The sequence below is a fragment of the Pan troglodytes genome, chromosome 8 (genome assembly GCF_028858775.2).
Source record: "Pan troglodytes isolate AG18354 chromosome 8, NHGRI_mPanTro3-v2.0_pri, whole genome shotgun sequence".
NCBI lineage: Eukaryota > Metazoa > Chordata > Mammalia > Primates > Hominidae > Pan > Pan troglodytes.
In genome coordinates, this window is record NC_072406.2 from 101,222,415 (window position 1) to 101,247,642 (window position 25,228).

The following is a 25,228-nucleotide window of genomic DNA, read 5'->3' on the forward strand; positions in this document are numbered from 1 at the left end:
GGGGTCTATATTTCTTCCAGTAGTTAGTTTAATTCGGTCATTGAGCTGTTGCTCTATTTGTAACCGTCATGCTAGATCCGAGGGCTGACTATTCCTGAGAAAGTGTGGAGATCCTTTCAGACTGCCATGGTGCTAGGGCAGAGTTTCAGTCATTATCTTCTGTGTCTGCTAATTCTTGCATCATTTCTTCTACTCTGTAACCTGGTTGGCTATGAAAAGTGATTCTTCCTCACTGATGCTGCAGGTAATGGGTGAATATCCAATTGTTCTCTCAGGTTCTTGTCATCGGATACAAAGAACAAATTTCATGTGTCCCTGTTTCTGAGAGGTTCAAAGGGAGCAAATGCACAGATTCTAGCTTAGGATGACTTCCAGCTTCTAACTATTTGTCTGTGCATTCCATTTCCTCACCTCTGCGAGAGGTTGCAGTCATGGTCACGGCTGTTCTGAGAAATTCAGTGCCCAAACTGGAGGGAGGGGAACACAAACTCAGCTTCTTCCCAAGCTTCAGGGCAGGGCTGGCAAGTTTTGCCTTCCCCGCCAGCAAGAGCCCTGGCTTTAGGGGTCTTGCTACAGTTTTCCCAGACTGGAGGTCTTGGGGCTGGATTCTGGTTCTTAGCGAATTCTTGCCAAACACCTCCCCTTTCCCCAGTATCCATTTGTTTTGAAGGTTCTTTGCAGGCTTCTTGCCAATAATTGTCTCAAAACAAATGGAGTTGTTTGCATGCCTAGATGGAGTAAAATATTTAGGAAACTATTCTACAAATATGAAACAGCCCAGATTTGGGCCAGAAGTCCTGGTTCTGAGTCTCTTGTTAGCCACTCTTAACTGTGAATTATTGGACAAATCATTTCTCGCACTCTGTGTAATCTGTCACCTGGGTACTTGATGATTTAAACCAGGAACTGTGGCCCTTCTCATAATACGGTCTCCTAAATATTGGGTGAATTTAGTATATCAAGGAGGGCAGGGCATTATACCCATAGGGGACTCTCTGTCTCCCTCTGTCTCTTTGCCTTTCTCAGATACTCATCTTTGGTGGCAGACCTGGGGTTCAAACCACAGTTGTTTTGAAATTTCTCTTTCCTTCTCCACTATGCTCCCCCTCACTGAAACTTTAATAATAAAAGTAGCACACTTATTGGGCATGTATTTGTTATGTGCCAGGTTCTGTGCCAACAGCTTTAAGTGCATTATTCCACTTATTTTCACAACAAGCCTGTGAGGAAGAGGTTATTTCCACTTATAGATAAAGAAACTGAGACTTGGAGAATGTAAGTGATTTTACCCACAAACACAGGGCAGTAAGTGGGAGGCCCTGTTCACCTTAGAACACCTGGCTTCTATCATCCATGGTGCTGTTTCTAGTGTGGTTTGAAGAACCTGAGATCCGAACTGCTATACAAGTGACCTGCTGCTTTCTTGGAGAGAAATCTGAAAGACAGTGGAGCCCTCAAAGACAATGGTCTTTGCCTGTGCACAGCAGATACTGCCAATTTTGGGTGGGTTACACTTGTTTACCACGTTGCTTACTTCAGAAATCAATAAAATTCTCTTCATGCTTTTATTTTACAGGTTCTTACGTCTGTTGCTAGATTATCGTCCAAAAGTGTTAATGCCCAAGTGACTGACATCAACTCCAAGGGACTGGAATTGAGGAAGACTGTTACTACAGTTGAGACTCAGAACTTGGAAGACCTGCATCATGATGGCCAATTCTGCCATAAGCCCTGTCCTCCAGGTATGTTACACAAAACATCCAGAGATTACAGTGAAAGTCACAGTTAGGAGTAGCACATAGTAATCATGACTATAATAATTTTACAGTTTTTGGTTCCCCTATATTATATAACATAACTGAGAGAAAAACAACTATGAAATTATTTTCCAAAGATGAGTTTTATTTATATTTATCATGCTTATTTGATGTGGTTACGGATAAATTTAATTTACAAGTGACATGCACCTCTGAAATGAGAAGATTGGTCTATTTGGCTCCATTTTTTTCTAAGCAAAAATGACTCATTTGTGAATATGAAAGCTTATCATGTCAAAACTGATTAGGATCTACCATAACAATAGTGGAACTCTGAAAGCAAGAGACTTCTACTCTTAAGGGATATGTCTCAGCACTTCCCTTCAATCAGAAGGTCTCTAAGAAAGCTGTCCTGGCACTGAAGCCTGCAAAATATATTTGCATTTTGCAGCTGAATAACAAGACGAATAAGAAAAGCAACAGGCAGAAACCAACAGCTTTTTTTTTTAAATCAATACTTTGAAGGGCAAACTAATTTCAGATCACAAATCCTTCAAACACTGGTAAATTAGAAGCTAAGCAAAATGCAATTGTGCAAACATTTCTTCAACTTTGAGTAGAGTTGAAAAAAGGAAAATAGCACATGGGTTCATGTGATAGATTAATAGAACAAAAAAGGACTGTAGTATGTTTCATGGTTGGCCTCCCAGGCTTCCAGCACTCAAGCTGTAAAACAGGATGGGTCCTGTTTGTGAAAAGATTCTACCAGTCTCCCTGTGCTTCATGTCCAGATTTTAATAACCCTTATGGAAAAATCTCCCCTATAACCCAACCCATTTATACTTAAACCTATTTACACTTAAATCTTCTCCAACACGAATAAAGAATGGCTTCCTGGCTTTATTATAACCTGCTAAACACAATCAATTTGCTCTATGAATTGAAATCTTTGTTCATAATTTTAAAACCTAAAATGTAAATTAAAATGAACAAAATATGCTTTGCACATCAAACTGTCAAGGATTTTTGTCTATTGCTTTTTCGGTTTCGCTTTATTTTAATTTAAGAAGTGAATGTAAATTGTTACAAACTTTTAAGAAAGACATTTGGATATATGAGTCAAAAATTTGAAAAAAAATTTTTTTTACCTTTTTTTGTTATTATTATACTTTAAGTTTTAGGGTACATGTGCACAATGTGCAGGTTAGTTACATATGTATACATGTGCCATGCTGGTGCACTGCACCCACGAACTCGTCATCTAGCATTAGGTATATCTCCCAATGCTATCCCTCCCCCCTCCCCCCAACCCACTGTTTATACTTGCTAAGATAGCAATTAATTTATATGAAAATACCCTGAGAAAATAATCAAAAATAAAGGAAAATATTGTACACATGATATTTCATTATCAATATGACGTAGGATTCCTTAGGTAAATTCTGGAATATTTAAAGACTGAAATAGTATGTATCAAAGTCATGTTTTCTGATATATTTCTAATATAATCCTCAATTATATAAACCTTCTTAAGTGATTTCCAACTGATCTGGCTGGATTAACTGATTCTCCCTGATCCATCTATAAAATATCCTGGATGGCATCCAACCATGTTAAATACTCTTCCCACTTCAATTCCCTCTTGTTGAATTTTAGGCTTATCAATATCTAAGTTGCTTCCAAATCTGTTTATGCTCATTAGTGTTGTGATATTCATATGTAATTTGATTGAATATTGCATAAATTAATGAAATACAAATACAGAGAAAAGACAGATTTTATTTCTAAGAAAACTAGGTTGAGTGCTTTGGAGAATTCAATAAAGATGAGCTGCTAAAATGTTGTTGATGAATTTTGTGAGGGAAAAATAAAAGTTAAGTAGTAGGAAAAATCACAAAAATCTCTAAAGCCATTCATACAGATTATTGGTATGTTTATGTTTTCCTTTCATCAAAAATGAAGGGAGGGAGGAGAAAAAAAGAAAGAAATGAAAAAGGAAGAGAAAAATAGACAAACAGGAAATTATAGGTGATGCATTATGGATGTGACTTAAGAAAGAACCTGGGATTATAATAACTTCTATATCACAAAATTGTCAAATGATTATATAGTTATATTTTATAAATTAAAACAAAATATTTACAGTATTTTTAAGTGATTTCCTATGTAAATTGACATTTTTGATTAAATGATCAAAGAAGTCCTCCCCACATCATCATATTCAATAAGAAGGATTCTATGGTATACTGCATACATATTTCATATATACACATTGTACATATATATATACACACCTGTTATATATATGCTCATGCATATACATGTATGTATGTATTATATGCATAGGAATGCAACAAAATAACGGCAATATCTCCAGATTGTTGATATATAGTTTTTTGTTTGTTTGTTTGTCTGTTTTTTTGAGATGGAATCTCACTCTGTAGTCCAGGCTGAAGTGCAGTGGCATGATCTCAGCTCACTGCAACCTCTGCCTTCTGGGTTCAAGCAATTCTGCAGCCTCAGCCTCCCAAGTAGCTGGGACTACAGGAGCACACCCCAACACCGGGCTAATTTTTTGTGTTTTTAATAGAGGCGGGGTTTCACCATGTTGGTCAGTCTGGTCTCAAACTCCTGACCTCAGGTGATCTGCCTGCCTTGGCCTCCCAATCTGCTGGGATTACAGACATGACCCACTGTGCCCGGCCTGATACATAAGTTCTTATTATACTTTCCTGCCTTTTCCAACATTTCTATAATAAGCATATGTACCATTATACTAAAAAAAGTATTTTAAAATCTGATTTTCAATAAAACAACTACTTATTTTCTTATTTTAATAAATTTTGTTTTCATACTTTGGAGGAACGAAAGAACCTGTGGTTTACTGTATCTCCATTATACCAAGGAAGTTGTGCTAGGCACATTCTGCAAGATAATTCATTAAAGAGACCAATTCATTCAGAGACCAGTATAATACCACTAGCAAAAAATAAAATTATACTTGGACTTGGGTTCTGTTTTCTTTAAATATTGCTACAATGTTATATAGCCCTATGCACTATTTTTGAATTTTGTTCTGGGAATCTCCAGTTTGTTTGTTTTTTACTATTGACAGACTATTATCTTTACTTACTAAAATCGCATATATATTTACATGTCATAATTTGCTCATGTAGTAAATATTTTGTTTTATCAAAAAGAATATATGAAGTTATTAAGGAATTCATGTTCCTAGGAAACACAGCCGAAATTAATTTTGCTGTATAGGTGAGCAGAGCAGATTAAACTGCTTATATTTTTAAAACTAGTTATACCATTAACAATTAGAGTCACTAGTAATGTTTTTCTCACACTTCCCTTGATATTTTCTGTCACTTTCTTCTTAATTCTCTATTCCCTTACCTTCATCTAGCTTTCCCCATAGCATTTTTTTAGCACTTGATATCAATATATTTATTTGTGTATTGTCTGCCTGCATCCCAAGAAGGTGAAGTCTTTGGTGATGAAGGCTTTATCTTATTTCCTGCATCATATCAAACTTTTAAAAAGTTCCTAGGACTCAATAGGCATTTAATAAACACCTATCAGATAAATGAATTTTTTAAGAGAACACATTACATAATGCTTTCTAATAGCAATACAGTGACAAACTTTATTTTTAAAGTAAATTAATGCAAATATGTATATTATTTAAAATTGTTTGTTTTTAAGATAACAAGCCTGATAGATAATAAATTTTGGCATAAATATGTTAATGCTTATCAAAACCCATCCGTACATATCCTGTCTTTTGATGAAAAAGTAATAGAAAGGGGAGAACAAAGAGAACTCTCATGCTCACTAGGCAGGCCGAGTGCAGTTCTGACAGCAATGCAAGAGAAATATTACTATCTCCATCATATGCAGGATGAAATTTAGGCTTGGAGAAAACAACACTTTGTTAAAGATTTTATAGCTGCTCAAGATTTGACCAAGGCTTTTAAAACTTCAAATGTTCTTTTCCTTATTACACTGTTTCTTATCAGGATTTGTGGACTTTGGAAAGTAAAATGAAAAGTCAGAGCAATGTGAGTTAGTTTGATAATCTCAGTGGCCAGTAACAGCTATCCCCACTCTGAATATATACCAACCAACCTCTCCCCTTTCTCCAAGGAAGTTAGTTCTTGGCAAAGGCATTTCATGCAGTGTACTTTGTCATTCTAACCTTCCTTTTTTTTTGTATGCTCCTGTTGCTAATCATCCTATTTCTATGGGCTTCAGTCACTCTTTTAGCTTTTGTCTTGGGAGACTTTCTATCTGTTGACATGACTTTTAAAATAATCTTCTCCCCCATTGTATTTATATCTCATTAGCCTACCCCCCCTCCCCTTGTGTTTTAGAAGAGTTTAATTGTCTGTCATCCCTCTATACTTCCCACCCTGTTACCTGCCCGTGTCCTGTTCAAACACTTGCTCCTTTTTTCCGTGGGCAGGTGAAAGGAAAGCTAGGGACTGCACAGTCAATGGGGATGAACCAGACTGCGTGCCCTGCCAAGAAGGGAAGGAGTACACAGACAAAGCCCATTTTTCTTCCAAATGCAGAAGATGTAGATTGTGTGATGAAGGACATGGTAAGAGTCTTAAAATGCAATTGAAAGAGGCCAATCTTGGAATTTCATGTAGAACCATTTATAAGACAATTTGAAATTGGGGCCTACTGTGGTGCTATGTTGACACACAGGAAAGGGAACGACAGGTGGCTAGGGTACCGCAGGACCAGGTGCCGAGCTAACTACTGGTCTAGACCTTTATGAGTAAGTCTAGGCAATTCTTCCAGATATAGGAGAATGAGTAAATATGAACCCTAGGAACAGGGTTCATCAGCTCAAATCAAAAGCTCAGAAATTATTTTTTTTCTGGCCTCGACTTACGCTTATATAATGGTGCTCGTTCATGGCCAGAAAAATTCAGAAGCCTGCAGATACAAGGACACAGAAATCCAAAAGGTAGGTAGGAGTGCTCCCCCTTTCTTTGGGGATTTAGTTTGTCCTGATAATTCCATCTGGGGACCTGAATTTTCATGGATATCTCAATGTATTCTAAGGACCCAGATTGAAGTATAACAGAAGTGTTTCTAGTTTTGTTTGACATGAAGAAACCTCTGGACATAAAGCTTTTCCCATCCCTATTCAGCCTATAAAGCAATGTTTCTCATCCCTGGCAGTGCATTAGAATTGCTTAGGGAGCTACTAAAAATGTTTCATGTTTAGGTCCCACCTCAGGGCAATTACATCAGAGTCTCTGAGTGAGGACCTTGGTATTGGCCTGATGGAGTAAGTCTGCGGTAGAGCCTGACATTCTACATTTTTAACAAGCTCCCAGGTGATGCTCATGCTGCCAGTCCCCAGGTCACCCTTTGAGTGTTAAGGCTAGAGACTAGAGGAACAGGGGAGACGTCTAAGTATTGGTGAGGTTTGTCTTGGTTGCTGCTAAATGATTGCTGGCCATTTCAACCTGGGGTTTCCTGTTCTGTGTTTAAACACTGACTGTATTACTGGTGTCATGCTGTGACTGTTGATATAAGCAGTGGATCTCAAAAATCCATGCAGCTCTTGCCCACCATTTTCATAGTCTGCTTATAATTAGCCGCTATAACTAATAGTTTCCAAACTGATTTTCTAGGCTTAGAAGTGGAAATAAACTGCACCCGGACCCAGAATACCAAGTGCAGATGTAAACCAAACTTTTTTTGTAACTCTACTGTATGTGAACACTGTGACCCTTGCACCAAGTAAGTTTTAGTCTTTCTCTGATTAAAACACTAGATATAACATGAGAGTTATCATTTTCCTAGGGAAGTAACACTGACTGAGAGTTAAGAATTAGGGTTCTAGTCCTGCTTTGCCTCCAAGCAACTAGATGACTGTTTGCTCATTTAAACACTGGTGAAACTTCCTGTGTAGGTGACACTTTGCTGGCCACTTAAGCTAAAGATATGAGCCAGACATATGCCTGGCATCAAGGTATCAGTCCAGAAGCACAGACAGTCAAGGAAAGCAATGGTTATTGTGTTTCAACAGCATGAGAATAGCATCAGAAGAGACTTATGTTCCAGGTGTTACAAATTATACAGAAAAACTTTTCAACTCTGCCTGAGGAGATGGAGGTGAAGACATGAATGTGTCTCATGACTTGAATCTTGAAGAAAGAAAAGAAAGAGCATTAACAGGTGCACATGGATGGAATGCACATTATAGGCAGGGAAACAGCAGCTGCAAAGAGACAAAGGAAGCTCAGGAAAACAGAATACCTGGCTGGAGTGTAGGAAAGACTGAGAAGGGTTCAGGGCTGAATCATGAAGGGCCTTGTCTTTTAGGCTAAAGAGGTTGGTTTTGACCCAAAGTTAGAGAACCTGCCTTGTAAGTAATTTTGGGACACTTTTAGGAGTTCATCTAATAGGCTTAAGAAATAAGGACATGATGCCTTATGTTTTATTTGCTAGGAAAATTTTATGTACAGTTGTCCCAGGCTCTCCCCTGGCCACAAGTGTCTGAGAGTGCCCCTATGATGACAGGCTAGATAGGCATTGGGGAAGCAGCTGACTTAGTGAAATAATAACAATAATAGTAGTTCCAAATATTTCATAATCTTGATTTAATTTTCTTGTCATCATAACCTTTTGAAATAGATAATATTATTTCCATGTTATTGATGAGATAATAGGCTCATGGCAGTGTGACCTCCCAAGCTCACCTAGTCAGGTAATGGGCAGAGGCTGTGAACTCAGACAACCTGATTGTGAATGTTTGTCTGTCTGAAGGAAATCACACATGCACCTCTTGAGTCTCCTGATCACCACCAGTTGCTAAAAGTGGCAGCCTCTAAGGGCCAGCTGAGTACCCTCCCTGAGCTACATCATGGGCGTGGCTATCACCTGGCCATTTTCTTGGTCTATAGGAATTTTTTGAAATTACTTTTGGCAGTTTATTTTAAGAGCTAGTTTCAGCTATAGGATTTACATGTTCAGTTTATTACCAGGTTTAAGTTTATTTTTGTATCCACTTCATCTCTCTTGTGTGTCACTATTTTCCTATCTTCCTTTAACTCTTGAAATCTTAAGACAGAGTCATTCCTTATGATATTTTTCATCCAGCCATCCAAATTATATTAACTTGTGCCAGCTTTAGGTACTAATTTAGAAATATTTGAAGGAATACGTTTGCCAGAGATGCAAAGATGAATAAAATGGCCCCTAATTTATAAAGTGCCATTGAAAATTATAAAGGAATTATTCTGCCAGGCTTTTGAATTTCTCCTGTATTTTTTTTTCTAGATGTGAACATGGAATCATCAAGGAATGCACACTTGCCAGCAACACCAAGTGCAAAGAGGAAGGTAATTATTTTTTTACGGTTATATTTTCCTTTCCCCCAACCCCATGGAAAGATGTGAAGAAAAACCAATCACTCTTGATTACTAGAAAGTCCTTTATTTAATCTTAAAGATTGCTTATTTTCATATAAAATGTCCAATGTTCCAACCTGCAGGATCCAGATCTAACTTGTGGTGGCTTTGTCTTCTTCTTTTGCCAATTCCACTAATTGTTTGGGGTAAGTTCTTGCTTTGTTCAAACTGCAGATTGAAATAACTTGGGAAGTAGTTCACAAAGATTTGCCTCATTCTTACCTATAAAAAGCTACCACTTTGGTAGATTTATGTATTGTTAATTTCTTGCCCCTGAATGCAGCCTTGAGAGCTGACTGATAAGAACAAATGAAATTATTCCTCAGCTAGTTTCTGAGCAACAGTTTTGGGGCATTGAGTGGTATTCTCATCCTTCCTATGAACAGGTGTTCTCTGCAGCAGCAGAATTGGCCAAAAATCAGAAGTAATTCTTCACTATTCATTGAGATCTCCCTATGCAAAAAGAGAACACAAGAAGCAAAGGCATTCCCAGGAAACACATTGCAGGGAACACTTTAAAAACTTGTACTTCTCTGCCTCCTCTTCCTTGGCCTAATTGCTTGTTTTTAATTATTTCTCCTTCTTAACTTAAAATACTATGGGGACACATGTTATACAAAGGTGACTTAGTAGAGTCAGTAGAAAAGCCAAAATTAGATATTATCATAATTAGTCTAGAAAAATCCCTTTAAGTCATTCATCAACTACAGGGTCACACCAACTTTCAGTAACTTAGAAGTTTTCCCTTCTCCAATTTTCCCTTCTCAGAACAATTATCTGTTTCTTCAGTTCAGTTGAAGAAGAAAGTTTGCCTTGCCTTTAGCGGTTGTTTAGCTGAAAATACATTTGGGATATTTAAGCACTGTAATTGTGCTCAGAGACATACAGATTCTTCTATCTCACATTGACTTTAATGCATACACCTATTGAGTATGTATGCTTGAGTTATTTGTGTGTGTATTTCATTTCTGGGCATCCATAGCAAGTTGATGTTGACTTGCTTGTCCTATGGCTTCTGCATCCTGCCATAGTCTTGCCGTCCACATCTTTGCTGGACAGAGAGTGGTGCTTGCCATATGGTAAGTCAAAAGCCATCTCCTTGCTAGGCCAGCCTGTGGTAATTAGATGACTAATTAAGATATGTCCTTTCACTAGAACACTTGACTTAGTAGTACGAAAGTTCCAAAATCAGCGGTCTCCTGCGAATTTCTCCTTTTTCCTTCTTATATTTCTCTTAGTGTGAAAGTATGTTCTCACATGCATTCTACAAGGCTGAGACCTGAGTTGATAAAATTTCTTTGTTCTTTCAGTGAAGAGAAAGGAAGTACAGAAAACATGCAGAAAGCACAGAAAGGAAAACCAAGGTTCTCATGAATCTCCAACCTTAAATCCTGTAGGTATTGAAATAGGTATCAGCTTTCCTTGAAAAGAAAAATAGAGAAATTAGTGATTTGGCTTTTTGTTACTTCCTTTTACTTTTTTGTTTCTTGTTTGTTTGTTTCATTTTGTTTGAGATGGAGTCTTGCTCCATAGCCCAGGCTGGAGTGCAGGGGTGCAGTCATGGCTCACTGCAGCCTCAAAGTCCTGGGCTCAAGTGATCCTCCTGCCTCAACTGTGACCCTGGGACTACAGGCATGCACCACCATGCCAGGTTAATTTTTTATTTTTATTTTTTATAGAGACAGGGTTCACTTTGTTGCCCAGGCTGGTCTCAAACTTTTGACCTCAAGCAATCCTTCTGCCTCAGCCTCCCAAAGTTCTGGGATTATAGGTGTGAGCCATCACATCCGGCCTGTTACTTTCTTTATTTAAACATTGCTTGTGTTTGTGTGTGCATAGGTTAAAGGGGCCTCACAGATGAATTATGATATGGTACCCAAATTAAAAGTAAACTTGTACACAAAAACCGCAAGAATCAACAAAGGAGGGAATTGAGAGTGTGCTGAAAATGAGCTGAAAAAAGAACTTGGCCAACCTCCATGTTCAGTGTTGTTGTTATCCCTGCAGAGAAACAGCCTTTACCAGGCATGGGTTCAGTATCCAAGCCTGAGCAAAGAGATTGCTCTTAAAGTTTGTCATAAGGGCACAGCTTAACTTTCTCTGGCTGCCGGTTGACCTTATGTCTCACCATATCTTTTCCCAACATGGTATCAATATATTTCAGATAGCAAGAAATACACCGAGAAAAGAAACCAGTTGCACTTAATGGAATTATTTTCTTATTTGGGGCCAGGGCTCAGTGGGAGTTAGGATTCTTTAAATTAATATGGTAAAAAAAATTTCAATTTGAGCCATTTTCTGGTATTAAGAATAAGAATAGTTACAGGGAAGAAAATTTTAGAGTAGTTATATTTTTTATTTTAATAAGTCTATATGAAAAATAACCTCAACCTATTTTATGAATTCTTTAGGTTTCTTGCCTTTAAAAACTAGGACAATATTGCTTAGTTTCTGGCAAGGCCGGAACCTTTCAGAATAAAAATTGAATGGTAAAAGTAACCTTCTTAATCACTTAATCTAGCTTCCTAATTTTATACATCAAGCAACTGATTGTACTTCTTTCTGAATTAAGGAAAAATTAGAAGTTCACATTTAGAATATTCTAAAGATATATTTTTATTTGTCTTTCTCTGCTTCCATTTTTTGCTTTCTAGGAAACAGTGGCAATAAATTTATCTGGTAAGGCTTTTATCATTTTATTTCATAGAGATGGCATCCTTTAGAGTAATAGGCCAATTTCAGAGTAAAATAATGTTACTAATTTCAGTGACATATTATGGGATCTTGTTATTTCTCATACAGTTCTACCTGCTCAGCATAAAGCATTTATCAGGCAGTTTGTTTAAATTTATAATGAATACTCATAGTTAAAAATAATCAAGTAACAATAGGACACAATAGTCTGAGGCTTAAGAAACTTTTCCTTCATAATCAGCTAGATGTATTACAGAACTCCTGCCTAAAAAGATCTAGAGGTTAAAGTGTACTGTAGATCTCAGGTATTATCCATGTACCCAACTCTATAACAACATACATGATTCCATTCAGTTGTTCTTTGATCTGTGATTTAGAGATAAGATGGTCATAAACTCTTTGCTTATACTTTTAGATTTGTGGGTCATTGATCATTGGATCCATAAGAGATGTTATAGGTGATCTTTTCCAATCCTCTTATTTTATAAATGAGAAAAGAAGATACAGAAATGTTATGTATTGTGGCCCAGGTTATTTAACAAATTACTGGGTATATGGCAGGATTTGGAGTTAGAACTCAAGGTTGTCTTGTTTCTGTATTCCCCTAGTCAGCTCTTCATAGACCTTTAGGACTTAGCTATATTCTGAAGTACTATAAAAAGAGAAATAAACATGGTTTTCACTAATGGGAATTTCATTTAGAAAAACAAATTTTCAGACTATTTTCTATTTTTCAGATGTTGACTTGAGTAAATATATCACCACTATTGCTGGAGTCATGACACTAAGTCAAGTTAAAGGCTTTGTTCGAAAGAATGGTGTCAATGAAGCCAAAATAGATGAGATCAAGAATGACAATGTCCAAGACACAGCAGAACAGAAAGTTCAACTGCTTCGTAATTGGCATCAACTTCATGGAAAGAAAGATGCATATGACACATTGATTAAAGGTCTCAAAAAAGCCAATCTTTGTACTCTTGCAGAGAAAATTCAGACTATCATCCTCAAGGACATTACTAGTGACTCAGAAAATTCAAACTTCAGAAATGAAATCCAAAGCTTGGTCTAGAGTGAAAAACAACAAATTCAGTTCTGAGTATATGCAATTAGTGTTTGAAAAGATTCTTAATAGCTGGCTGTAAATACTGCTTGGTTTCTTACTGGGTACATTTTATCATTTATTAGCGCTGAAGAGCCAACATATTTGTAGATTTTTAATATCTCATGATTCTGCCTCCAAGGATGTTTAAAATCTAGTTGGGAAGACAAACTTCATCAAGAGTAAATGCAGTGGCATGCTAAGTACCCAAATAGGAGTGTATGCAGAGGATGAAAGGTTAAGATTATGCTCTGGCATCTAACATATGATTCTGTAGTATGAATGTAATCAGTGTATGTTAGTACAAATGTCTATCCACAGGCTAACCCCACTCCATGAATCAATAGAAGAAGCTATGACCTTTTGCTGAAATATCAGTTACTGAACAGGCCACTTTGCCTCTAAATTACCTCTGATAATTCTAGAGATTTTACCATATTTCTAAACTTTGTTTATAACTCTGAGAAGATATTTATGTAAAGTATATGTATTTGAATGCAGAATTTAAATAAGGCTCTACCTCAAAGACCTTTGCACAGTTTATTGGTGTCATATTATACAATATTTCAATTGTGAATTCACACAGAAAACATTAAATTATAATGTTTGACTATTATATATGTGTATGCATTTTACTGGCTCAAAACTACCTACTTCTTTCTCAGGCATCAAAAGCATTTTGAGCAGGAGAGTATTACTAGAGCTTTGCCACCTCTCCATTTTCGCCTTGGTGCTCATCTTAATGGCTAATGCACCCCCAAACATGGAAATATCACCAAAAAAATACTTAATAGTCCACCAAAAGGCAAGACTGCCCTTAGAAATTCTAGCCTGGTTTGGAGATACTAACTGCTCTCAGAGAAAGTAGCTTTGTGACATGTCATGAACCCATGTTTGCAATCAAAGATGATAAAATAGATTCTTATTTTTCCCCCACCCCCGAAAATGTTCAATAATGTCCCACGTAAAACCTGCTACAAATGGCAGCTTATACATAGCAATGGTAAAATCATCATCTGGATTTAGGAATTGCTCTTGTCATGCCCCCAAGTTTCTAAGATTTAAAAGCCTTCTCCTTACTACTATCCTACATTTAAATATCTTTGAAAGTTTGTATTAAATGTGAATTTTAAGAAATAATAGTTATATTTCTGTAAATGTAAACTGTGAAGATAGTTATAAACTGAAGCAGATACCTGGAACCACCTAAAGAACTTCCATTTATGGAGGATTTTTTTGCCCCTTGTGTTTGGAATTATAAAATATAGGTAAAAATACGTAATTAAATAATGTTTTTGGTATTTCTGGTTTTCTCTTTTTTGGTAGGGGCTTGCTTTTTGGTTTTGTCTTCCTTTTCTCTAACTGATGCTAAATATAACTTGTCTCTAATGCTTCTTGGGTCCCTTAGAAGGTACTTCCTTTTTAACCTTAACCCTTTTAGTAGTTAAATAATTATTTCCATAGGTTGCTATTGCCAAGAAGACCTCTTCCAAACAGCACATGATTATTTGTCAAACAGTTTCGTATTCCAGATACTGGAATGTGGATAAGAAAGTATACATTTCAAGGGGTAGGTTTTATTATTAAGAAAGCCAAATGAGGATTTCGAAATATTCTTTCCTGCGTATTATCCATTCTAGCTACATGCTGGCCAGTAGGCCACCTTTCTTTTCTACAATTTAATGCTAGTAATATATTCTATTTAACCCGTGACTCCCAAAGTATTAGCATTTCAACATGTAAGCATGTCGGTAAGATAGTTGTGCTTTGCTTAGGGTTCCCTCCTGTGTTATGGTCTGGAAAGTGTCTTTAGGCAGAAAGTCTGAGTGATCACAGGGTTCGCTCATTAATTTCTCTTTTCTGAGCAATCACAGTCTGTGCTGTCTGCTCTCCAGTTTTCTATTTCTAGACAGAAGTAGGGCAACTCAGGTACTAGTTATTCTTCATGGCCAGAAGTGCAAGTTCTACTTTGCAAGACAAGATTAAGTTAGAGAACACCCTATTCCACTTTGGTGAACTCAGAGCAAGAACTTTGAGTTCCTTTGGGAGGAGGACAGTGGAGAAGTCTTTGTACTTGGTGGTGTGGTTTTTTTCCTCATGGCTTCACCTAGTGGCCCCAAGCATGACTTCTCCCATGTCAATGAGCACAGCCACGTTCCCGAGTTGAGGTGACCCCACGGTCCAGAATCATCCTCATTCTGGTGAATCTGGTTCTCTTTGTGGTGGGCATACTGGGTAGGAGAATCACCCAAAGGTCACCCATGAGCTGCAGAAAAAAAGGCTATTTGCAGAAGGAGCTCACAGATCACATTGAAAGCATTGCATATTCAAACATCTTGGTCTTCTTTATTGGCATGCCCACAGGGTCTTCTGACCTCTGATTAGATCAGACACTTTTTAGATGTTGAATCATCAGTTTCTGTACAACTATCTGAATAAGGCATATAATCAATGAAATTTAGAATTTTTCCTATGCTTACTCCTGATTGGTAATTTGTTTGGGTTTAGAATTCTATACAAGGCCATTTGTAATTTTCCTCAGCACTTTAAAAATATTAAACCATGTTTTCTTAACATCTGTTGCTGTTGATTATGTCTGCTCTTGGTGTAAATATCATTCCTTTGTAGGTAATCTTTAATTTTTTTTCCTCTGGTAATTTTTAAAGCTTCCCCTACTACTTTCCTATGTGTTCTGCAGTTTCACAACAATGACTTTCAATGTGTATTTATTTTTACTTAATCTATTTAATAAGATTTAATTAGAAAGGCAGGGCTTTCATCATTTCTGGAAAACATCCCAGCTATTTTCTCTTTAAATAGTGTTTCTTTACCATTCTCATTCTCTTCTTCTGAAACTGTTATTATTATCTGTTGAAGCTTCTTGAGTTATTTTCTAGGTCTCTTAATTTTTTTAAAAACAATAATTGTCTCCGTATGTTGCATTTTAGGAAATTTCTCATTACTCTTTTTAAATTAACTGTTAGTTTTTACTAAGCCCGGCTAGAATAGTCTATCCACTGAGGTATGTATTTTGTTTTCTATATTTTTCATTCTTAATGTTTCTTATTGTTCCTTTTACATTTTTACTTGTATATGTTTCATTCCTGCTTTTTTAAATTTTCTTTCTTCTTTCTCTTTTCTCTCTCTCTTTTTTTTTTTCTTCTTGCAGTGCAGACAGACTTTATTAGTACAGCAGAGGTGCCCACAGAGCAGGCAGAAGGGATCAGTGCCTGGATCTGTCCCTTCCTCCTTCTGCCCTCGCTGAGCCCTAGTGTGTCCAGAATTGGTGGGTTCTTGGTCTCACTGACTTCAAGAATGAAGCCGCGGACCCTCACGGTGAGTGTTACAGTTCTTAAAGGCAGCGTGTCCAGAGTTCATTCCTTCTGATGTTCGGATGTGTTCGGAGTTTCTTCCTTCTGGTGGGTTTGTGGTCTCGCTGGCTCAGGAGTGAAGCTACAGACCTTCGCTGTGAGCATTACAGCTCTTAAGGCGGCCCGTCTGGAGTTGTTCGTTCCTCCCGGTGGGTTCATGGTCTCGCTGGCTTCAGGAGTTAAGCTGCAGACTTTTGCAGTGAGTGTTACAGCTCATGAAGGCAGTGTAGACCCAAAGAGTGAGCAGCAGCAAAATTTATTGAAAAGAGTGAAAGAACAAAACTTCCACCCTATGGAAGGGGACCCAGGCCGGTTGCCACTGCTGGCTCCGGCAGCCTGCTTTTATTCTGTTATCTGGCCCCACCCACATCCTGCTGATTGGTCCATTTTACAGAGAGCCGATTGGTCCATTTCACAGAGAGCTGATTGGTGCGTTTTGACAGGGTGCTGACTGGTGCGTTTACAATCCCTGAGCTAGACACAAAAGTTCTCAACGTCCCCACTAGATCAGCTAGATACAGAGTATCAACACAAAGGTTCTCCAAGTCACCACCAGAGTAGCTAGATACAGAGTGTCGATTGGTGCATTCACAAACCCTGAGCTAGACACAGGGTGATGATTGGTGTTTACAAACCTTGAGCTAGATACAGAGTGCCGATTGGTGTATTTACAATCCCTTAGCTAGACATAAAGGTTCTGTAAGTCCCTACCAGACTCAGAAGCCCAGCTGGCTTCACCCAGTGGATCCCGCACCGGGGCTGCAGGTGGAGCTGCCTGCCAGTTCCGCGCCATGCTCCCGCACTCCTCAGCCCTTGGATGGTCGATGCGACTGGGCGCCTTGGAGCAGGGGGCGGTGCGCGTTGGGGAGGCTTGGGCATGGTGGGCTGCAGGTCCCGAGCCCTGCCCCATGGGGAGGCAGCTAAGGCCTGGTGAGAAGTCAAGCACAGCAGCTGCTGGCCCAGGTGCTAAGCCCCTCACTGCCCCAGGGCCGGCGGGGCTGGCTGGCCGCTCCCAGTGCGGGGCCTGCTGAGCCCATGCCCACCCGGAACTCATGCGGGCCCACAAGCACCATGTGCAGCCCCGGTTCCCGCCCATGCCTCTCCCTCCACACCTCCCTGCAAGCTGAGGGAGCCGGCTCCGACCTTCACCAGCCCAGAAAGGGGCTCCCACAGTGCAGCAGCGGGCTGAAGGGCTCCTCAAGCATGGCCAGAGTGGGCGCCAAGGCTGAGGAGGTGCTGAGAGCGAGCAAGGGCTGTGAGGGCTGCCAGCACACTGTCACCTCTCACTAGGAGGATGGGGCCTGGCCTGGACCAGTTTCTCTTGTTCCACCTGAAACACATGAGAATGGAGAGCTCAGGGCTGGCCTTGCTTCTGGCTCCTATTGTCATAACTCTAATGTTATCACTTCATTGAAAAGATTAGACCTCTCCTTCCCCAGTCCCTAGGCAGGGAACCCCAGCCACTGGGGAGAGACAACTTTGTGGGGCCTGGGCTTAGGTATATCCTCTAGACACTTCCGACCCCACCCCACACCCTTTAGTTCTCTGAGGCTCAACGCACTTTCTTTATTTTATTGACAATTTATCATAGTTTAATATATCTTATTCCATTATTTATCTTCTTGAAGATCCTACTGAGTTATTTTAGAGTCTTTTTTAGAGTTGCTCTATTATTTTAATTTTAACTGCAGTGATTTCATGCTGACTTTGTAGGCTGGCTTTCCTCATGTGATTTTCCTTATGAATTTTTGAAATTTGTAGGCTCATCTTGAATAGCCCATTTTTTTCTCTCTGCACTCACCTCTCCATATTTAATAGTTTTGCCAGTTCTTCCAGAGTCCCCAGTTCTGAGCCAAGATTTACTGAGATAATCTTGAGGCTCATACATCATGGTGATATCAGGACTATCACAGATTCAGTCATGCATTTGGGGGCAGCTTGGCTCAGCCACTGGTCATAGGCTGTGCTGAATCTTCTCAGACCCTTAGGCCTGTAGCTTTCTAGAAGCCACAGTCCCAGGGAGTGTTTGGCAGTAGCTCTGTCTTAATAGCTCTGTCTTAGCTGTCTTCCACAAGACAGAAAGTTCAGAGAGAGAAGAAGGAAAAGAAACTGGTTAGGCAGACAGTTAGGAGGAGTCCTTGGTAAAACTCCTTCAAACAGAGAAATAGCCTGAAAAAATCAAAGCTACAGGCACAGATAGAGCAGCCTGGGGAAAAATTTAGCTTTAGCTGCAGAGATAAGGGAGCAAGGCCTAACAAAGAAGCCTTTGTTCTTTGGATAATCAGCGGGCTCCCCGGAAAAAGTTTCCTCCCCTTTTCAGACATGTACATGATGGGCTCCATGGGAACTTGCACAGGGAGAGGGGCTTACCTAAAACATACCCTCAGTTTCATAAACAAGAGAAGCTGTACTTTGTGCTTACCTAAGACATACCTGCAGCTGCACAGGTAAGGAGAGTTACACAGACAGCTACTACACAGTTAAGGGAAGTTACACAAACAGCTACAGAGATGAAAGGAGTTTTTTCTTATAAAAGCTTTTGGATTCAACTGCAAAAGTGGCAACCCTCTTTCGGCCTCCTCTTTGCTGCGGAGAGCTTTCTTCTTTCAATTATTAAACTTTTACTCCAACCTCACCCTTGTGTCCAGGCTCCTTAATTTTCTTGGTCATGAGACAAAGAACTCCAGGTACTACCTCAGACAACAAGACTGAAACATTGTGGTGCACTGGCAAGACTGCAACAGTTCTACATCAGCCCGTGGTTTTAAGAAGGGAGCCTGGTTCCTGTTCTGCCTCAGGTGGGGCACATTTATTCTGTACCAAACCTAAAAGCAGGCTTTGCTTTGCTTCCAAGCATTGATCCAACTAAGCTTTGGCTTGTTGTGCCCAAGTCATCATCTTGTAGTTGTTTCCATTCTTATACCATGAAAGGATTGATCTTATTTTTGAGCTTGGCTATGCCTTTTTATTTTCCTTTAGAGACGTTCTATGTATCATTGCTATTTGCTCAGATTGGTAGGAGGTGGCCCTCAAGAAATGAACTTACAATTTGGTATTAACCCCAGGGCCCATTAGATAACTAGAAACAATGTTTTGTTTTGTTTTACATTTTTAAGTTAAAACTAAGGATCAAGTTGTTTTTCAGTTATATAGGGCCCTTTGACAGGACTTGATATGGTTTGGATCTGTGTCCCCACCCAAATCCCATGTCGAATTGTAATCCCTAATGTTGGAGGTAGGGCCTGATTGGAGGTGATTGGATCATGGGGGCGGAGTTCTCATTAATGGTTTAGCACCAATCCCTTGGTGCTGTTCTTGTGATAGTGAGTGAGTAATTGTGAGATCTGGTTGTTTTAGAAGTGTGTAGCAAAGGCCGGGCACAGTGACTCACACCTGTAATGCCAGCACTTTAGGAGGCTAGGGCGGGCAGATCACCTGAGATCAGGAGCTCGAGACCAGCCTGGCCAACATGGTGAAACCCCGTCTCTACTAAAGATACAAAAAATTAGCTGGGCGTGGTGGCACACGCCTGTAGTCCCAGCTACTATGGAGGCTGAAGCAGGGAGAATCACTTGAACCCAGGAGGTGGAGGTTGCATTGAGCTGAGATCGTGCCATTGCACTCCAGCCTGGGCAACAGAGCGAGACTCCATCCCAAAAAGAAAAAGAGAAGTGTGTACCACCTCCCCTGACCCTTGCTCCTTCGCTGGTCATGTAAGACATGCATGCTTTCCCTTCACCTCCCACCATGTTTGTAAGTTTCCTGAGGCCTTCCCAGAAGCAGAAGAAGCTACATTTCCTGTACAGCTTCCAGAACCATAAGCCAATTAAACATCTTTTATTTATAAATTACCCAGTCTTGGCTGGGTGCGATGACTCATGCCCGTAATTCCAGCACTTTGGGAGGCCAACACGGGCAGATCACAAGGTCAGGTGTATGAGACCAGCCTGGCCAACATAGTGAAACCCCATCTCTACTAAAAATACAAAAAATTAGCCGGGTGTGGTGGCAGGCACCTGTAATCACAGCTATTCGAGAGGCTGAGGCAGGAGAACTGCTTGAACCCAGGAGGCAGAGGTTAAAGTGATCCAAGATTGTGCCATTACACTCCAGCCTGGGCGACAGAGCGAGACTCCATCTCAAAAAATAAACAAACAAACAAACAAAAAATTACCCAGTCTCAGTTATTTATACCAATGCAAGAACAGACAAATACAGGACTCAGGAGAAAAGAAAAGAGACTGTAGGGTTTCCCACATAGATCTGCATCTTATGATAGTGGTGAATTGAGAGTCATACAGATCTGGGATCAAATATTTATTTTCCTCATAAAGGTAGAAACAAATGGCTTAATCTCTTCGAGTCTTAATTTCCTTATTTTTTGTGAAGATTAAAGTGTATATGAAGTATCTACCAGTGTTTAGCTCTGTACCTTGAGAGATGGTAACAACAACAATAAAAAACCTCAGATGCTTAAGCAAAATGGAAATTTATTGACATATGTTACTAGATGCTCAGATATGGGGTGGGTTTGACTAACCTAAACCAGTGCCTCCAGTCAAGATTCCTTGTTATTTTCTTGAATCTACCCTCTTCATTTATCTACTTCTTGTCCATCTCTTCATATATTTGCTTGCCAAACTGGTAGTGACAAGGTGCCTGCAACCATTATCGACCTATCTAAATACCACAGTCCAGAAGAAATGACACTTATGCCCCCAGTCCTCCAAGCACCTCCCCTGACCCTTGCTCCTGCTGGTCCTTGCTGCTGAGAGCCATTCTTATTCAACTGTTTAGATCATAAACGACCTCTGAATTAATGACTTATGATTGGAGAATTGGATATGTCGATTGGCTTAATCCACAGGCCCCATTCTTGGAGCCTGGCATAGGATCAGCTTCCCCTGAGTGTCAAAAGATTGGGAGTGGGGAGGCAGGAGGACTTCTGTTAAGAGGATGATAGAGGGTTCTGGGTAGGAGTGTCAGGATGTGTTTAGGTACTCAAGCTGACTTAAACTGTAGAAAAAAATGTATTACCTCATATGACAGGCAGTCCAAAGGTGTGGCTCACTGAAGCCTACTTGTACCAGCTCACAGAGCTAATTACTAAATTCTTAGGAATTTTGAAAGCCAGTTGTTAAATCGTTGATAGCTTGATATTGTCATACTGGGAGTATTTACACTATAGAAATTGTCAAAGGCTACAGATCAGGAATCTCCCCCGACCCCCACAAAGACAGTTACTGGCTACTGGGCAGAAGTCAGTGTTGGTGGCTGATTCAGTGTCTCAATGATATTATCAGGGACACAGGATTCTTTTCTAGTTTTCCAATCTGTAGCTTCAACTAGAGTTGTTTGTTTTTGCATGGTCATCCAATGGCTTTATCAGTGAATCAACAGCATGATTCCTTATCCATATTCAATAGCAAAGAAAAAGAGAGAAAAACATGAAAAAATTCTCCCCTCAGATATGGATCATATACCTGGCCTTTTAGTATGATTGAGCCAAATTTAGTCGTCTGCCTACCTGTGTGGTCTGCCATATACTGATTGACTCAGGCAACTCAGGAGCCACCTCTGGAGCTGTGGACAGGATCAGTTTCTCCTAAGCTTTATGAGTTATGGGAAAAAGTAGATCAGAATGGAAATACTACTAGAAAAACAAAAGGGTGAAATGGATGCTGAATAGTTTCCTCTGTAGAAAAGAACAAACAATATCAACTACACATATTCTCCATGTCCCTCACAAGTTGAGTAAGCACTTACAGAGAAAATCTAGATCCTAGGGCAAAAGGAAGTTCATTGTTATTGGCCTTACTGTTTCAGAACCCCCAAAACAGACACATGGACTTTTTTATGAAGTAAAGAGATCTTCAAGAATCTTTACACCTTTTAAATGACTCTCAACTGAGTCTAGGTCAAGTCATGGCTGCTGGAGAATGTTTTTGATTGGATTTCTTTGAAAGAAGCCTTGAGGCAAGGTTTGGGTACAGGTGGTTCATTTAAGAGGTGATTCCAGGAAACATGGTGATGATGTAGTAAAGTAAGACAGGGAATAAGGAAAAGCCCATAGGGCAGGCCCTGATAACTATGCTATTGCTATAGACAAGTGGGGCCCAATTCTACTGGGGTCCCTCTGAAAGGCTATGTAGGACAAACCTCCACATTGTACCAACAAGGCACAGGGAAGCTGAGTCTTGACGCCAACTCCAGTCTTTCCTTGGTTGAGGGGCCTTTCTAGGGCATTAACTCCCTAATATCCCTAATACTTCTGGCCTGTCTTCTTCCCTCCAGCTTTGGTATCCTGAGGACAGACACCTTTAAGCAGAGAGATGGAGGAGGCCATGTGTCACATTTGTTAGCAGGTGATCTCTTGATGATCCAGGGTCCAATAGTGTCTATGGCAAACAGCAGGCTGCTGAGATGTCTAAGTATAGAAGGACTAGGGTATCTCATGGGATAACTCATTCTGCATGAAAAAGGTAATGGGCATGGTGAATTTTGTTTATTAAGAACACCTTAGTTGGTGACATTAATTTTCAGTATAGATTGGCGTCTGTTGCTTAAATCTCTTGCCCATGGATGAAAGCAAAGAAAAATCAATAAAGAAAGTTGAAAGAGCTATTTTACAAAGCTTGGAAAAACACTGGTCTCTCATCCCTGTGTCAAAATATAGTGCAGATTTATCCAGACATCCAATCTTCCTTTCCTTTCCTCCCTTCTCCCCTCTCCTCCATAACACATGCATATTGTCCAAACCACCATCTTGCTTTGGTATAAGGGGAATTCCACTCTTGTGGGTGTCCAAAGGCCACTCCTGTGGAATTCTTACCCTTATGCCATCTAAACCATGCACCTCTGATATGCACTCACATATAATTGTCTTCTGTAGATGTTTAATTATCTCCCCTTTGCTAGGCCATAAGCCATCTGAGGGCAGAAATCATGATTAGCACAGAGTAGGTGTTCAGTCAACATTTCTTGAATGAATCAGTTAATGAAGGAACATTATGTATGCAGCAGTCATTTGTGTTCTGTATGACTGGCATTTGATGGAAAAGTCATAGCGAGTGTTAGGGAAGCTGAACTTTTTTTTTTTTAAACATTGTATCATTAATTTATCACATGTATCCAAGCTCCTCTGAGTTTCCCAGCCCCCATCCCTGTGTCATTCCAGCCATATCCAGCTACTCCTTCCATGATTTCCCCATTCTTGTTTCTGACTCTATTACTCCCAGTCCAAATCTTGCTCTTCACTGCACCTTGTGCTCTCCTCTCTCTCAAAAAAATCTACCCAAATTCCACCCCTCTTCACAGGCCCAGGGAAATCACTAGTTCCCGCAGGAGGCTGTAGGCTGTAACCAACTCTCTGAAAGCTTTGAGTCCTCTCTGAGGTCATCTGTGCTTGTCCTCATTCCATCAAGCACTCCTATGTTACTTGACCTGTGGTCTGCATGTATAGATCTTGTACCCCATATACATTGTAAGGTCCTTGAAGGCAGAAAAGGAGGCATAAGGAAGTGGGTAGGAGTGTAGGCTCTGAAGACTGTGCATTTGAATCCCTGCCATTCCTAGATTTGGGACCTTGTCACCTTGGTCAACTTATTTACCTCCTCTGGGCTTTAGTTTTCTCACTTCTAGAAGAGGGAAAATGATAGTATCTGCCATGTAGTGCTGCTCTGAGGATTAAATGAGATACTCCACTTAGAGCCCATGGAATGGTATCTGGCATGTGATAAGCGCTAAGTATAGCTTTCCTATAATTACAGTAATGCCCAGGGCTCCACAGGCCCAGTCCAGCACCAGTACAGGAATAGTATGACATTGATGCTAGATTTGGCAGATTGAGGAGAACACACAAAGAGCTAATGATATTCTAATACACATCAGATTTCACACAGAGCTTTGGGCTTGACTTCCCCAGCTGCAGGATTCTTCTGGATATCTGCTTTATAAATAAAAAGCACAAGTCTGCAGTAAAATGCAGGGAAGTGACAAGAAGGCTCATTCAAAGGTCATGGCAAATGAAATAGCCACAGGTAAAAGTTTCCCTTCATTGTATGCTTTCCGTCCATTCTTGTGGATGCTGCTGCAGCAAGGAATTTGGGAAAGGGCCATTGGTGGGAGCAATGTGTCCTAGTCACCTAAACGAAAGACACTGAAGTGAGTGCAACAAAATGGACTTTCTTTTCCAGGGTGGCACCCTCCCACCAACCATCCAAACCCCTCTGTCTGAAGAGCACAGCTTAACCTCTGGATTATAAGGATTTCAGATTTGTTTCCTAAATCTGGAACTCAAAGCTTTCTCCTCAATCTACCCCCAATAACCTTGTCTCTTTTGGAAGCCTTCCCTGCAGTTCTAACAAACTAAATGGTTCATAACTTGACCTCATGAATGACTCTCTTCTATACGGTTTTCTTAGCTTTTGACCTGGAATTCCCTTCTTCCCATCCATGAAGGTCAAATGCCACCCCTCTTTCAAGTCTTAGTTGGAGGCCACCTCTTTATGAAACCTTCTCTGGCGTCTCAGGCTAAAGACACTGTAGGCCACATCTGTTTATTAGGGCCAACAATGCCTCCCTCATTTTTTGTGGTATGGATTAAAGACAATTCTGAAAAGCTCCTAGAACAGTGTCTGGCTTACTCAAAAATGGTAGACATTATTATCATTATCACTCTCATCCTAATTAATTATATATAGAGCTTATTATCCTAAAGGCAGTGGAAGGGAGTAAGGATTATGTTTGACTAATTTTACAGGTCTAGGCATCAAAGAAAAATTTGCTGTACAAATGATCATACAAATTAATGAGGGAAAAGATATCTAACTCATCTCTGAGACAACATGAGGTGCAAATGACTGT

At 39.8% G+C, this 25,228-nt stretch overlaps 1 protein-coding gene across 10 annotated transcripts in view; it reads left to right on the plus strand.

Annotated features, from left to right (window-relative positions):
• FAS (Fas cell surface death receptor) overlaps positions 1-14,293 on the plus strand; it is a 41,207-nt gene extending 26,914 nt beyond the window's left edge. For 4 of the 10 annotated variants that reach the window (XM_063780864.1, XM_054659770.2, XM_063780865.1 and 1 more), the window contains 8 exons: positions 1,577-1,742; positions 6,229-6,366; positions 7,418-7,526; positions 9,069-9,130; positions 9,283-9,345; positions 10,510-10,592; positions 11,854-11,878; positions 12,631-14,293. In XM_063780864.1, coding sequence (XP_063636934.1) covers positions 1,577-1,742; positions 6,229-6,366; positions 7,418-7,526; positions 9,069-9,130; positions 9,283-9,345; positions 10,510-10,592; positions 11,854-11,878; positions 12,631-12,962 — 978 coding nt within the window. In that variant the 3' untranslated portion in view covers positions 12,963-14,293. Of the gene's footprint in view, positions 1-1,576; positions 1,743-6,228; positions 6,367-7,417; positions 7,527-9,068; positions 9,131-9,282; positions 9,346-10,509; positions 10,851-11,853; positions 11,879-12,630 lie in introns of all 10 variants that reach the window. The other 6 variants (XR_010146651.1, XR_010146650.1, XM_063780868.1 and 3 more) reach the window with 3 other exon arrangements.
• The last annotated feature ends 10,935 nt before the right edge of the window (positions 14,294-25,228 follow it).